The 15301-nt window shown below is 44.8% G+C and overlaps 1 protein-coding gene across 1 annotated transcript in view; it reads left to right on the top strand.

The window, feature by feature from the left end:
• Positions 1–407: 407 nt before the first annotated feature.
• Positions 408–15301, top strand: part of WBP1L (WW domain binding protein 1 like) — a 92933-nt gene continuing 78039 nt past the window's right edge. Inside the window, exon 1 of the mRNA XM_048858175.2 lies at positions 408–519. Within this exon, the coding sequence (XP_048714132.1) occupies positions 433–519 (87 nt within the window). The 5' untranslated portion in view covers positions 408–432. The remainder of the gene's footprint in view (positions 520–15301) is intronic.

Here is a 15301-nt window from a genome sequence, read left to right as displayed (position 1 = left end):
GGGACAAGTTGGGGGAGGAAGGGAAGGGCCGGGACGGGGTGGGGTGGGCACAGGCCAGACGGCCGTGCTGGTGGAGAGGGCCCTGGGCCACCATCCACCTCCCACCGCCGGCCCTTTAAATGTCAGGCGCCGAGTTTCCCTTTCCGCAGCAGCCCCTTCCATGTGCTTCCGCCTCACTCAAGATGGCGGCCAAAACGGAAAAAAAAAAAAGTTCTTCCCGGGCCGCACTCAAGATGGCGGCTCACGGGATTAGCTCAACCCCTGGGGGGTGGGGGTGTCACGCGCGGATGACATGAGCCAATGACAGGCAGAGCGGGGCGTGGGGCGGCCCAATGGGAACGCCAGGTGGGCGGGGCGGCAGCCGGGGCGCCCCTCTGCTCCCGTCCCGGGCCGGGCGCGGTAGGGTTAGGTAGGCGGGGGGTGGGGGGGGGGATGGAGAGGAGGCTCCTCGGCGCCATGGCCCTGCTGCTCTTCCAGGTCCTGCCCGAGGGGCTGCCGGCCAGCGTGGAGCCCGCCCAGGTAGGGGCTGAGGGGGCAGCGATAGGCCTGTGGGGGGCGACAGGCTTGGGGGCCCGGTGTCCGAGGAGGGGAGCTGCCCTCGGGGGACCCCTCAGGGGTGCGAAGGGGGGCTGCACTGTGTGCTCGGGATGCAGCTCCCGGGGCGGGGGGGGGTTACTTTGGGGCCTGGCCCAGCAGGCTCCACTCCCCCCCCCCATGCCTGTGTACCCCCCTCATAGCTGGGAAAGGGGCCTAAGCGGGTTCCTGCCTTCACCTTCGTCTGTGTGCTGTTGATTTTCTTAACGCGCTGCCCTGCCCGCAGTGAAGATTTCTCCCCTTATTCTGAGCTCCCCAGGAGGAGGGTCGAAGCCCTCCCTTCTTCCCTTCCCACGTTTTGTTGAATCTTTTTGCCTCTGTGTTGTCATATTCTCTTCCATTGCCCCACGTCAGCCCCGCCGGTTCTTAGTGTGTGGTGTATGAAGGACCCCGGGTAGAAAAAAGCCAACCAGCCAACCCCGCAACCCTGGAAATAAATTCAACAGATTATTAGGGTTGAATCCAGGAGAGGTAATTATTATCCTGTATTCTGACCTTCCATGTAACCCAGATCATGGACTCTCACCCAGAGATGCGCCCATCTCAAAACATATTGTTCGGGACACCCAGGGTTGACCCACTGATGGGAGAATTGACCACAAAATTTATGATCTCCTCCTGATTGTGTATATTTACCAAGGTGATTGAAAATCTTGTTTTGCTGAGTGGCAGGAAGGCTGCTGTTTTGGAGTGCTGAATGTCCAGAATCTTCTAAATATTTTCAGATGCAGCCTATCTGTGACCATGGAAATTGTAGATCTGTTAAATCTTATGTCCTTTCCTGTGCGGACTAGTGCAAGACTGTACCCTATTGTGTACTCTCGACTGTGTCTTCGGTCTGGTTTTTACTGATCCAAGTGTTGGTGCTTCTACCACTTCCTTTGGGAGCTAATGTAAATAAAATTTTCAACTTTGTGCAAATGGCATATCTTAGCGGTGGGCCATTCAGAGGGAGGAATTATTTCTAGAAAACTGTGGACCTCTATGTTCCCTTATATACAAACAAAGATGCAGTAGCTGCTGTAAAGTGAGTAAAAGATACTTGTTAGTCACTGGTTTCGGAGTAGCAGCCGTGTTAGTCTGTATTCGCAAAAAGAAAAGGAGTACATGCATCCGATGAAGTGAGCTGTAGCTCACGAAAGCTTATGCTCAAATAAATTGGTTAGTCTCTAAGGTGCCACTAGTACTCCTTTTCTTTTTGTTAGTCACTGCCTCTCAGTGTGTCTCAAACAAGAAGGAATTGGTGAGGGAAGACATGGCAACAGTAATACAAGCAAGTTTGTTCCTAGACTACTTGTGTATGCAATTTGTACGTCTAATCTTTCAAATCAATACAACAGCAAAATAGACCTTGGTGGATATGAGAAGTGGGGCTCGGGGGAGGAAGACAGCAGGAGAGTGGATGGGGTGCTTTAAAAAGTTTATGTATTTCATGAGTGAAGGCACACTGTTCTTGGTAATGTGTATTTCCTGTGGTGACCAGATAGAGGCAAGAAGATATTTTATAAGTTTCCTTTGTAAAGTTTTTGTTTATATAAAATTGGCTTACATTGCTTATTTTAGATATTAGGTTACCTCTGCATCTCAAACACCTAGTGTTATTGCACCGCCTACTACGAATTGTAATCAGAAATGTGAAATATTGAAAATAAGCTTATAACAAAATTTTATTCATGTACACCTGCATCCATGCCACCTTATATTTGTGATTCCTTCAGATCTTATAAGTAACATTGCGTAAAGCTAGGATGGGCGGTACTGGCACTGGGAGACTAAAGAATGGTGAGGTGTTATTGCAGGGAATGTGTTGTGTAATTCAGTAGGTTGAGCTCTTATTGTTGAGCCTGCACTGAACAAAAGTTCCCAAGAGCATGCTCTGTTGCAGATGATTCTGCTTTTCGGATTAAAAATAGTCCATGCTGCTTATAGTCTTTACCAAAAAATTTCCTATAGTTACTCTTATTTTATTGCTCTATACTATCTGGACTTCAGTTTGCTTAACCACTCTCTGCCTCCTTGACCTTTCCTTGTATCCAGTAAACTGGAATTAATCTTGAGAGTATGTATTAGTAAATTAAGGGTTAAAATATTGCAGTTATCCAAAAAAACCCCACTACATATCAAGAAATTCAGAGTTAAGGTTAAACTGAAAAGGAAATCAAACAGTTAAGATGGTTTGCATTCTTTAACTCTGCTCTGAAGTGACACCATAAAGCGAGGGGGAGTGAAAAATAAATATCTTTAAAAATCCGTTTTATCAAATCTGGAACCATAAACTCTAAAATGCATTAATCATAATTCTGTGGTGTTGTATCATGTCAGTATAGGGCAGAATAAAAGTAGTTTGGATGCCTTTACTGTACATTTCCATGCCTAGCATGTATGGATTTCTTAGCTTAATTACAACTATATTCTGTCAAATGTAGCTTATGCGCAGATTTCAATGAGGTATAACTAATATGAAAAGTTTGAAGAGCCTGTGTTGTTCCAGTCTTAAGATCATTTGAGACAAAAAAAGTCTGAGAGAGCTTAAAGGACACATTTTACAAGTCTTCTCAGTGTAATGGGTTTACTTGTAAAATGTCTCACGCCAAGTTCAATATCAGTGTTCTAATTTTGGGGATGATACTTTCTATTCTTTATACATAAGAAGGAGGCTGAATCCCTGCTTTAAGTGCAAAACTCAGCTCTGCAGTTGAAGCTACGTCAAGCATTATCATAGTACAGCATTTCTATTTAATGTTCTAAACTTTTGTATAACATGGGTGTATGCTGTTAAACAGCTGCCACATTTCACCTGAGCTGAGGCTGCATTTAGCACCTGGGGTTTGAGCTGGTATCCTGCCTCACATAGAGGCCTGTGCCTGAAACATCAGAGCAAGGAAAAAGCTCCATAATCCACCAATGGGTGTGGTCAGGGTACAGGTCCTTCTTTTTGGGCCATGTCTACACTAGAGACCTTACAGTGGCACAGCTGTACTGATGCAGCTTTGCCTCTGTAACATCTCCTGTGTAGCCGCTCTCTGTTGATGGGAGAGAGCTCTCCCTTTGACATAATTAAGCCAGCCCCAATGAGTGGCGGTAGCTATATCAGTGGGAGAGCGTCTCCTACTGACATAGCACTGTCCACACTGGCCCTTCTGTTGGTGTAACTTATGTCACTCGGGGGTGTTTTGTCACACCCCATGAACAACATAAGTTACATTGACAGAAATGCTAGAGTAGACGTAGCCTTAGACTCCAAAAGACCTTTGTTGGCCTAGCCACTTTTATTCAGAGAGTGAAGTTATTCCTATATTTTTAAAAGTGCATTGAGATCCTTCAGAATGAAATCTGCTGTATATAACCATAGGGCATATTACACCTCTGCCACAATATCTTTTGAGACTGTTGGTTTTGGCTCACTGATTTCTGCAGCTTTGGCAGGAGACAGTGGGGATCAAAGTACATTCTGTCCTTGCTCAGACTGGGAACCTCTAAGTGACTCTGCAGGTTGGATTAAGGACTCCATGTACTGTGATAGTTGCACCATAATTCAACTGGCTGTCCACCTGTTTGTAGCATGTTTTCCCATCAATTCAAACTCTTGTTTCATACATGGCTGTGAACTCAGAACCATGTACAGTGTTACATGATTTTCTCCAAGCTATCTGAGCTGAGGCGTAAATTTATTTCTATACAGCAAATGTAAAATCTGGTTTGAAAAAGTAAAATGTATCCTGGGTAAGTCCTTGGTGGTGGTTGTTGTTGTTGTTGTTTTTTTTTAGAGTAATTGGGGCTGCTTTTAACTCGGAATCATAATTATCTGTCTGAGAATCCACTACAATTAAAAATTAATTGATTAAAAACAAAAACAACTTATTTAAAAATACAACCCAGAAAATTCAGGGCTGGTTATAGCTAACTATGGCTGTCAGCCATAGCACCTTGTTCTTTGATCCTGTCAGACCTCACAAGCCAAGCAAGGTCAGGCCAGGTCAGGGCTTGAATCTCAACATCATCCAGTAGGTGGCATTCTTCTCTCTGAGTCTCTTCTGAACCAATAGCTCGGCATAGTGCTGCTGGATATATGTATTATTCTGGCCAAATTCCATCAAAGGATTTTTATATGGCCTACCTACCTAAAATATCCTCCCAAATTTTATTCTTCTCAAAATTCTTCTCTTCCTAAACATCCATCTCTAATCCCTTATATTGTTTGTAACAATGGTGTCTGAGTGTCTGTTGTTTAGTATTGCTTAAAGAAAAGGAGTACTTGTGGCACCTTAGAGACTAACCAATTTATTTGAGCATGAGCTTTCGTGAGCTACAGCTCACTTCATCTGTGAGCTGTAGCTCACGAAAGCTCGTGCTCAAATAAATTGGTTAGTCTCTAAGGTGCCACAAGTACTCCTTTTCTTTTTGCGAATACAGACTAACACGGCTGTTCCTCTGAAACCTTAGTATTGCTTGGCATTCTTAAACGCGGGTCACATTTAATGTGAGTGGTAGCTGTGTTTCAGTGGTAGTTGAGGTGTTTCTTGTATATGTAATTGTATTTCAATTTACTCAGAAACATTTTGGTATCCTCTGTGATACGAGGCATTACATATAGTAAATGTAAGATTATTATCCTTTTCGTGTTTAAATTTATATTGGGCAGAAAACAGAGTAGGATTAAATAATAATAATCAAATTTAATCATGGTAAAAGTTTAATAGTGGGGCGCATCACGGTTTCATACTAGATCCAGTGTTGTCTAATTATGTTATTGATCCGGAAAGGGTGAGTAGCAAGGTAGCAAAAGGTGCAAATGAGAAAGCTATTTAGGGCAGTTGGAACCAGACAGGACTGTGGTGAACTTGGACAGATCTAAACAAGCTAGGTGAATAGGTAACAGAATGGCAAGCGAAGTTCAGTGTTCATAAATGCAGAGTAATGAACTTCGGAGGAATACATTTAACTATTCATACCCCTCAGAGTTCTACATTAACGGTATCCGTGCATGAAAGGGACCTGGGAGTCATTGTAGACAGCTCAATGAAAACTTCTGCTCGATGTGCAGCTGCAGTCAAGAAAGCAAACAAGATATTAAGATGAATAAGGAATGGTATGAAGAACATTATCATGTCTTTATTAAGGTACTCTCTCTCACAAAATTAGGTGGGGTTCAGAGAATGGTGACGAATAATCAAGGATATAGAAAACTGGTGTGAAGAGAGATTGAGAAGACTGGGATTGTTTATTTTAGAAAGGAGACTGTGACTGGGTGTACCTCCCCCGCACTGATCTGGCTGCGGTTAACCACACACTGTGAGATGAAGAGGCCATGTCCCCCAACTCCTGATGGGCATGCTTAGCCTGGAGACAGGATATAAAAGGGAGTGGCCCAGCTTAGTTTGGGCTGGTTGAGGAGGAGAATGGATGTATGCTGTGGGCTCCTGCCAGGTTGTTGCTGGCGCTACGGACCATGGAGGCCAAGCCAGTTGGATCGACGGCAGAATCCCCACTGACCCTGGGGGATGAGAGTGGGCCAGAAGGCTGACACCTGTAGGAGAACTCAGAGCAGGAAACAGAGGTAGGAAGCAACCCAGGGAACACAACTGTTAAAATGGGAAATTGAGCTGAACCGTGGACTACTGGTTTCTTAGGGCCCTGGGTCAGGACCCAGTTGAGAATGGTGGGCCCGGATCCCCGTACCCTGCCCCACACCTGTCGCAGGGTGTGGGCACTGCTCAAGGACTCTGGCCATTAGACCATGCTGCCCTGAGAGCAAGGGCAGCCCCAAGGACTCTGGCTGCTAGGCTGCACTGCCATGCTTTATGGGCTAAAACAGCAGTATCTACACTAGCCACTTGAGCCATAACCCTTTATCGCACGCAACCTGCCATCCTGTGACTGGGGTGTACCTACCCCGCGACAGAGACAGATAAGAAGGTATTAGAAGACAAATATAAAATGCTGAAGATATAAAAAGGTACATCAAGAACTTCTCTCTGCCTCATAACACAAGACATTTTGTGAAATTAGAATGTGGAAAATGCAAAACTAATAAAATACGTTTTTTACACAATGCATAATTAGGCTGTGAAGATTGTCACAAGAAGATGATGAGGCCAAGAATTTAACAAGATTAAAAAAGGGATTGGACACTTATATGGATATCATGAATATCCAGTGCTTATGATTAATACTAACGCATTTTGGAAGGAATATTAAACCTCATGCTTCAGGGCTTAATCCATTCTCTAAGATTAATAGATTAGAAGGCCAGAAGGGACCATTGTGATCATCTAGGCTAAACTCCTGTATGTCACGGGTCATAGGTAGGGCCCTACCAAATTCACCAAATTCAAAGTCCATTTTGGTCCATTTCACAGTCTTAGAATTTTAAAAATAGTAAATTTCATGATTTTATCTATTTAAATCTGAAATTTCACGGGGTTGTAAATGTAGGGGTCCGGACCCAAACAGGAGTTGAGGGGGTCGCAAGGTGATTGTACTGGGGTTGCGGTACTGCTACCCTTACTTCTGCGCTGCTGCAGGCGGTGGCTCTGCCTTCAGAGCTAGGCAGCTGGAGAGCGGCAGCTGCTGGCTGGGAGCCCAGCTCTGAAGGCAGAGCCACCGCCAGCAGCAGCGCACAAGTAAGAATGGCCTCGTATGGTATTGCCGCCCTTACTTCTGACCTGCTGCCTGCAGAGCTGGGCCCTCAGCCAGCTGCCGCCACTATCCGGCCACCCAGCTCCGAAGGCAGCAGCACAGAGGTAAGGGTGGCAATATCACGATCCACCCTAAAATAACCTTCTGACCCCCTGCAACTCCCTTTTTGGTCAGGACCCCCAATTTGAGAAACTCTAGTCTCCCCTGTGAAATTGGTATAGTACAGGGTAAAAGCACACACAAGACCAGATTTCACGGTGGGAGACCAGATTTCGTAGTCCATGATGCATTTTTCACAGCCGTGAATTTGGTAGGCCCCTAGTCATAGGACTTCCCTGAATTAATTCCTGTTTGAACTACAACATTTCTCTTAGAAAAAACATCCAGTCTTGATGCTGAAAATTGTCGGTGATGAAGAATCCATCACAACCCCTAGTAACGTTAGCTTTGTTCCAGTTGTCTGGAACCACCCAGTGTTCCAAGAGGTCTAATCTCATAGATCAGGTTGAGACTGTGGACAGACTATACCAAGTCTGCTACGGCAGGGTTCCTGCACCTTCCTCGGAAGTATCTGGTACCAGTCACCTGTCCGAGACAAGATACTGAACTAGATGGATCTCAGATCTGAGCCAATCTGGCAAAACCTAGGATCTTGTCGTGTAACAGGCTGCTAAATGTTTAACGATAATAACCTTAGACAAAACTGTTTTAGATGGTAACCTCTTTAGGGCAGGGACCATGTCTTACTATGTGTTTAGAAGGCATCTAGTACTTTTTGGATACTCATATGTGTCTTTGTGCCTGAATGTGAGCCAAGGATCATGACACATGTCTCCATCTATATGATGAGTTCCTTTCATTACTAGCAAAAACAACAAGGAGTCCTTGTGGCACCTTGGAGACCAACAAATTTATTTGGGCATAAGCTTCCGTGGGCTAAAACCCACTTCATCAGATGCACGGAGTGTATTTTTCACTCCGTGCATCTGATGAAGTGGGTTTTAGCCCATAAAAGCTTATGCCCAAATAAATTTGTTGGTCTCCAAGGTGCCACAGGGACTCCTTGTTGTTTTTGCTCATACAGACTAACATGGCTACCACTCTGAAACCTTTCATTACTGGGTGACTCATTTGCCAGTCTGCAGACTGCTTTCCAAACAGTTAACGCTTCGGAGGAGGGCTGAATTTATATAGTGCTGTCTTCAAACTAACTCTCTATTGTCATTTTGACTGTTTTTGAATCTTAAGTCTCTTGTGATCTGAAGTTTAGATAAAATAGCCTTTGCAGATGTTTCGTCACCCGTGATTGCGTTCCATTTGCCAGCACTTAGCATTTCACCTCAGTCTGTTTCAAATTGCAGTGTCAAAAATACAGTAACCTCTTAACTTATTTTCTTAATTTCTTATTTTTGCTCCTCTTCATCAGCCCAAGATCTTGATCCCTTTCCCGTCAGTCTCATCTGGAATTTTTTTGTATCTCCTATGCTTGTGTCTCTTCAGAAAAACAAAAAAACTTAAGTTAACCTGTCCTTGTATTCCTGTCCTTGCTCTTACTGGCAGTGTGTAATCTAGTGGTTAGGCCATGAGACTAGGAATCAGGAGTTCTGGATTATATTCCTAGCTCTGCCATAGACTCTCTCTGTGTCTTGAGGCAAGTCCTTTGACCTCTGGTGACTATTTTCTCCATCTGTGAAATGAAAAGACGTGCCTGCCTCACAAGGATGAATGCAAGTCACCATAGAAGTCCAAAACTATTTTCCTTCCCATCATTCTCTACACTTGAAAACACTGTGGGCAGCTTTCATCTAATGGAATGATTGAAGCCGAGACCCTCCTTAACAAATGTCAGCATGCTGAAGCTTGAAAAATGCAATACCAAAAATAAGTTTTGAGTGCTTTTAGAATGGGGGAGGTAAGAGGCAAGTTTTGTGTGGTCTTGCTCTTTGCTGCTTTATCTCAATTCTGTTGCCACATAGCTTTGGGCTGATAGGAGGCATGTGTGGTAAGTGATTGCTAATCAAGATTTCAAGGCTGTGTTCTCTGAGTTAACAAATCACAGCCAAAACTCATCTGTGTTCATTGGCCTGTAACAAAGCAGATACACTTGCAGGAACAAAATGACAGGGAATGGAGACTTTGACATACATAATACAGTGTAATGCCTTCAAACAAAAATCTTCCTACTGTGGACTCCAGTCTCAAAGATTTTAGAAAATGGGGAACCAAAGCATTAAATGGTCTTTGTTTCCCTGTAAAACTTGGATAAATTTGTATTAATAAAAAATTGCTTTATATCTTCCCTGTGAAGTGTTTAGAACTGTTGGAAACTGGAAAGTGATAGCTGTAGAAGTGTATTTAGAAAATGAACGTCCTACTTCAGGGCCTTTGAAGACCCTGGGAACCCGTTATGTGCAGACTGTGCAGTGTCTGAATCAGTGAGACAAATGCTATGGTTTCTATTAGGCATAGTAATTTCGTAACCCTTTTTGAAGCAGAGATACTAAAGCCATTTACTGACTCTGGGTGGAATTTTCAAAAGCACCTAATTGGTAGGTTTGCAGTGTTATAGCTGTGTTAGCCCCTGGATATTGGAGAGACAATTGATTTAGGACACAAGTCTCATTTACTTTCAGTGAGGCTTAGTTCCATCTTGCTTGCTTGCAGTATATTACATACGATATACAGGAATTGATGCCGCTTCCTCTGAGGTGGAATGCAGAAGTTCTTTAATAGTACACAGTAACATTGCCCAACAGTTCAGAACTGGAATTGAAGGGACTATTTTATCCATCTGAAATGATGTGGGGAAATTAGGGTCAGAATGTAAATACTTGGATTAGAATTTGGCAAAAATGCTGGGTATGCTGGGATTAACACCATTACATTTGCAGAACGTGCCATGGTATCTTGTAATGATTAGGTGAATGGTTAGTATCTTGATTATACATCTAGTACAAAAAACAGAACTTCTGTGACAAAGCACCTCTGCATGCCATGCTGCAGTCTTGGTTCAATGCTGACTGGAAAGAAGTATAGTGGAAGAAGTGGTAGAGCAGGATTAAGGATAAACTTCATCTATCACCAATGAATACTATGCCTTAAAGCAGTTTTTTTCAACCTTTTTGATACCAGGGACTGGCTTGCTGCCTTCCTAAACTGTGTCAGGGAGATCTCGGGGACCAGCGCAGGTCCGTGGACTGGTCGTTGAGAAACACTACCCTAAAGCGTTGCAATCAATCAGGTTATAATCCTGGTCTTAAAAAAAGAACAGAATAGTCGGAGTACGGTAGTCATCCTGGGGAATTCACTTCAACAGGGGCTCATAGTCAAATACTGTAGCAGGATTGTAAAGACTAATTTTTTTTGAGCAATAATACATTTTATTAGCTTTGAATACGAAGGAGTTATCAAATATCGTGCAAACCAGAGCTCTTGAGGAATCAACATTTTGTTGTACATTCTGCATTGCAGCTGATTTGGCCTTTGTATGCTGCTGTACTGCCAGTTTAGGTGATGCTCTGCAGACCTCAGGAGCCAGCAGGGCTGGGAAGAGAAGGTGACCCATCTTTGGCAGTTAGCCCTCTGCTTCTTTCTCTGCTCCCCCTTCCCTTTCAAAGCAGTAGAGCAAGGCCTCCGAAGAAGGGAGTCCATTGTGGTTTCTGGGCAAGGAAGGCAGCTGGGGCCTATATGGTTTTCACAGACAGAGGAAGAAGAGGTGGCCCTTGGCTGCTGTGTTCTTCATAGGGTTGAGGCTCAACTTGTCTCTTCCTTCCTGTGAAAACTGTAATGGGGCCCCATTTTTCTCCCTTCCCTTTTCCCTAACCATCGTTCGTTCCGAGATCTCTCTCCCCTTTTGGAGGGGAAGTGTGGCGAGGAGAAGTGGGAGGGGCTACAGCTGCTGGAGGAGGAGAGCTGAGGACCGTCTGCGCCCTTGGTCAGGTGGTGGTAGCATGATGACATTACCAACGCAGTCCAGCTAAAGCGAGTTTGGCCTGCATTTACTGAATTTGGGGGCAGCCTGGTCAGGGATCTCCCCTCATGTCCTATGAGAAGCCTGGGCTGGGAACATCTCTGAAAACCCTTGAGTAGGGAACCGTTCCTTAACCTCCTCTCCTGTAAGAGAGTGCAGATCTGTTCATTTGATCCACACAGTGAGAATAAGTTAAAAATAAGTTTGATTGCTACTCCAGGTGTTCCACGCTTAGGTCATATGTCACACATTTAAATGTCTTGTTGTACATTAGTAGGGGTTGAGGTGTAAGTTAATGGCCACAAGGATCAGGAAGGAATATTCGCTCCACTGCATGTGTGTACAGCATTGCGTAACTGGGGCTAGGGATGTGGGGTTTGGAGTGGAGGCTGCTCCGGGGCTATGGTGGAGAGAGAGGACTGCCCTCCCCCCAGCTCTTTCTTCCTGCAGCAGCACCTGGGCTGGGGGGGAGAGGCGCCCCTCCCCACCACAGCAGGTTGAGGACTGGACTAGGTTCAGGCTGGGGGCGGGACGCCTGTCCCGTCTCCCTCCCGCCCCCCGGCCGCAACAGGTCAGGGACCACGGGGGGGGGGGCCTGTTTCCACCACCGTGGCAGGTCCGCCAGGGCTGCTTACTAGGCTGCTGTGCAGCCATGCAACTTACAGAGACCTTAGATGACGGGTGTGTTTGTATTAGTGCAAGTGGAGGAAAATAAACATCTGGGTGGGCTTCTGGTGAGCTATTGCCGCATATCCAGTATGACTGACTTGACCGACTTATGCCTCTTTTAGGGTGACCAGATATCCTGATTTTATAGGGACAGTCCCGATTTTTGGGTCTTTTTCTTATATAGGCTCCTGTTACCCCCCAACCCCTGTCCCGATTTTTCACATTTGCTGTCTGGTCACCCTAGCCTCTTTATTCCGTGCGGAACATAGGCTCTTCACCATCGCTTCCATCTTTGACAGGCTCTCGCTGCAGTCTGAGCTTCTTCTGTTATCGTTTTGATGGCTTTCAGTTCTGTTCTGTGTTTCCATGTTGTGCTCGGTCTGCTCGTTGCCTCTTGCCCTGGGGATTTCAGTCCAATGCCTGTTTTTTTCTGTTGTTCAGGTCTTTCCTCCATTTGTGTCCTAGCCCTCTCCATTTTGGTTCTGTAAGTTCCTGTCCTGCATCTCCAGTATAGAAGAATCTAATTTTTTGAAGCCTAAACACTTAAACTGCCATTACAATTTTTTTAAACATTCATTTAGATTCCTAAATAAGTGACACACACAATCTTTGTCAAAATTCTTATGAAGAGAACTTCTTTTATCTCTTGCACAACTTTAAGTGGTTTTCCAGTAATCTTTGTAAGTCATTGTCCTTTCTTTCAGCACTGGGTGCAGGGTAAAACTTAGCTTGTTTATGCCTTTAATTCTCACATTTAATTATATAAATAGTTTTTAAAAAAATGTTATTTGGCTTGTACAAATATTGCATATAAAGTCCTCTGGCTGAGTCAGCATTTTTCATCCCTACCCAAAAACCAGACATCTTGTCAATTCCAAACTAAGAGCCTTTGAGGGTGCAGTATCTTGATGAACATGTAAACTAGAGATTAGTGTAAAGCTTGTGGTAATAGAGGGGGCTGAACAGCCAGGCTTTCTTAAAGGAGGTACATTTTCATGAGGGCGAACTTTAAAATAGCACTTTATCTTTTGTAACACTTTAAAAAGATGATTTCTTTTGTATATTGTCAGATCTTTAAAGGAAAAGCACAAGGATGCTATTAAGAACTCTCAAATTCTAATCCTGGTTCTGCCATTGACTTGCTTGTGAAGCATTATTGTACAAATCACTTCACCTTTCTGCCTCAGTATCTGCAGTTTAGATGGTGAAACGAAGGGCTTGTCTACACTTGAAACTTGTTGCAGGTTAACTTGCGTTATTTCGTGTTAAAGGGTCTTGCTTCCACAGTCAGATTTTTTTGTTGCTTATCTGGTGTTTTAACATGCATTATTCAGCCCACTTTAAAAGCGGGTTTACTGAGAGATGTGGAATGACTTTACCCATCCCAAAACTGTTGTTCATCTGCCAATTCCTCCTGCTGGTATCTCACGCTGCTTTGCTGGCTCAGGGTTGGCCTGTCTGTTTACCTGTGTGCTCTCTAGTGCCTGGGGTCATTATAGCTGGAGGTCACCTCCCTGTTTAAATGCTGGTGCAGTTCTGTGTCTTGTAATTCTATCTCTTGTGGAGATTGCAAAGCTGTCCTGTTCCTCAATGCTGATCAGTCAAGACTTGTACTGCAGTGTGGCCTCTGGCTGGGGTCGAAGACTTCATTGCCCTATTGGGAGAGGAGCACATACAGGCCCATCTGAATTCTAGCCACCGAAATGCACAAATATACAAGCAGCTGTCCAAACAAATGAAAGAGAGGGAGGTACAACTGGGACTTAAGCCAATGCCACAATAAAGGAAAGGAACTCCGACTGGGTTATAAGAGTGTGAAGTACAATAATAGGACCTCTGGGAGAGCTTGCAGCATCTGCAGCTTCTATAATGAATAGGACTGTCAACTTGCTGGAAATCTCACCATTGAACCCCTGCATTTTGAGGACACCCTCCGCCAATGTCAACCAAGGCGCAAACCAAGAGGGAGGAGACTGATAACGAAATCTCTGATATCGTTGACTTGATGAACTAAGGGTTAGTCTACACTATAATTGCTACAGCGGTGCAACTGTACCAATGTAGCTGCGTTGCTGTTGCACTCTAATGCAAGCACTCTATGCCGATGGGAGAGTTCTCTCCCATCGGCATAATTATTCCACCTCCCTGAACGTCAGTAGCTATATCGGCAGGAGAGCATCTCCCCTGACATAACGCTGTCCACACTGGCTTGTAGGTCAGCGTAACTTGCGTCACTCGGGGGTGGCTTTTCCATACGCCTGAGCGACTTTAGCGCTTACTTTGACATAACTTATGTGTACAAGTCCAAAGAGGGAAATGCAGTCCCAGAGACTCAGGAGCTGGCCAGTTCACAGCCTGAGGAATGGTCTGGATCACAGGAAGATACGTGACCTGGGGAACGGATCACTTGCAGTAAGTATTGTGTGATCTATTATAATACAGCTGTATTGAGGGTGTTGCCATGTTGGTCTACCTTCTTTCCGCCTCATGTGTTTTCAACCCCGCCATGTTTGTATAGGCGTTTTCCATCACCTGGGCTTTTAAGCCCTCCACCCATTGCTCATACTGCTGTCTGTGCGGGAGAGTGTATACGTTCTACAACGCTTTTCTATCGATGCGGAAACACAACCATAGCTTGTTTGCGGTTCCAGCTAGCCACTGTGTTGCCTGTTGGCCTTCCACTCCCACCCAGTCTTAGTTCCACAATCGACGCAACCCCCTCCTCTCTCCCCCCCCTCCCCCGGCTGCACTGTGTGGCTTACCAATGAGATGCTTTTAAATAAAAGCAGTTCTATTGTAGCAGCAAGTGCAGAAAAGAGAAAGCACCAAGCATTTATCTGATGTGTGCCGTCATTGATGCCCTAAGCTTTTAGTCAGTGTGAGGTACTGTGAGTTACACCGGAAAAGTCATGTGTGGTACATAAACATTTTGAAAAAGATACTGTAAGCAGGACATCGTTTGTTTTACAGGGCACTTTATGCTGATCTGCAAGGGTTAAAGAGAACGTAAGCTAAAGAGCGCTCTAATTTTGCACAGAGATTTCACAGCAATGCAGCACTCTCAGCACTGCTCCTTCAGCTTATGGTTCCCTTCCATTCCTGCCCAAGCTTTGGGATACTACCCCGTCAAACGGCTGCCTGGCATATTTTTCTCTGTTTGCCCGTTAACTTTTTGATCAAAATCCTTTGCCTTTTGAGGAGATGGTTCCTCAACGTATGGACACCTGCAGAGGAGCCCCTATTCCCAACACCCACAGTCGACCTCACATTTATTATCCATTTGCCCAGGTTGGCAGAACAACCACACATCACAGGCCCAGGGCTTCTACACAAACAAAGACAACAAAATGGCAACAAATGGCGGAGGGCAACAAAAATAATTAGGGGACTGGAACACAGGAGTTATGAGGAGAGGCTGAGGGAACTGGG

The sequence above is a fragment of the Caretta caretta genome, chromosome 7 (genome assembly GCF_965140235.1).
Source record: "Caretta caretta isolate rCarCar2 chromosome 7, rCarCar1.hap1, whole genome shotgun sequence".
NCBI classification, from domain to species: Eukaryota; Metazoa; Chordata; order Testudines; family Cheloniidae; genus Caretta; species Caretta caretta.
Note: the sequence above shows the minus strand (reverse complement) of the source record. Positions and strands in the feature narration are given on the sequence as shown.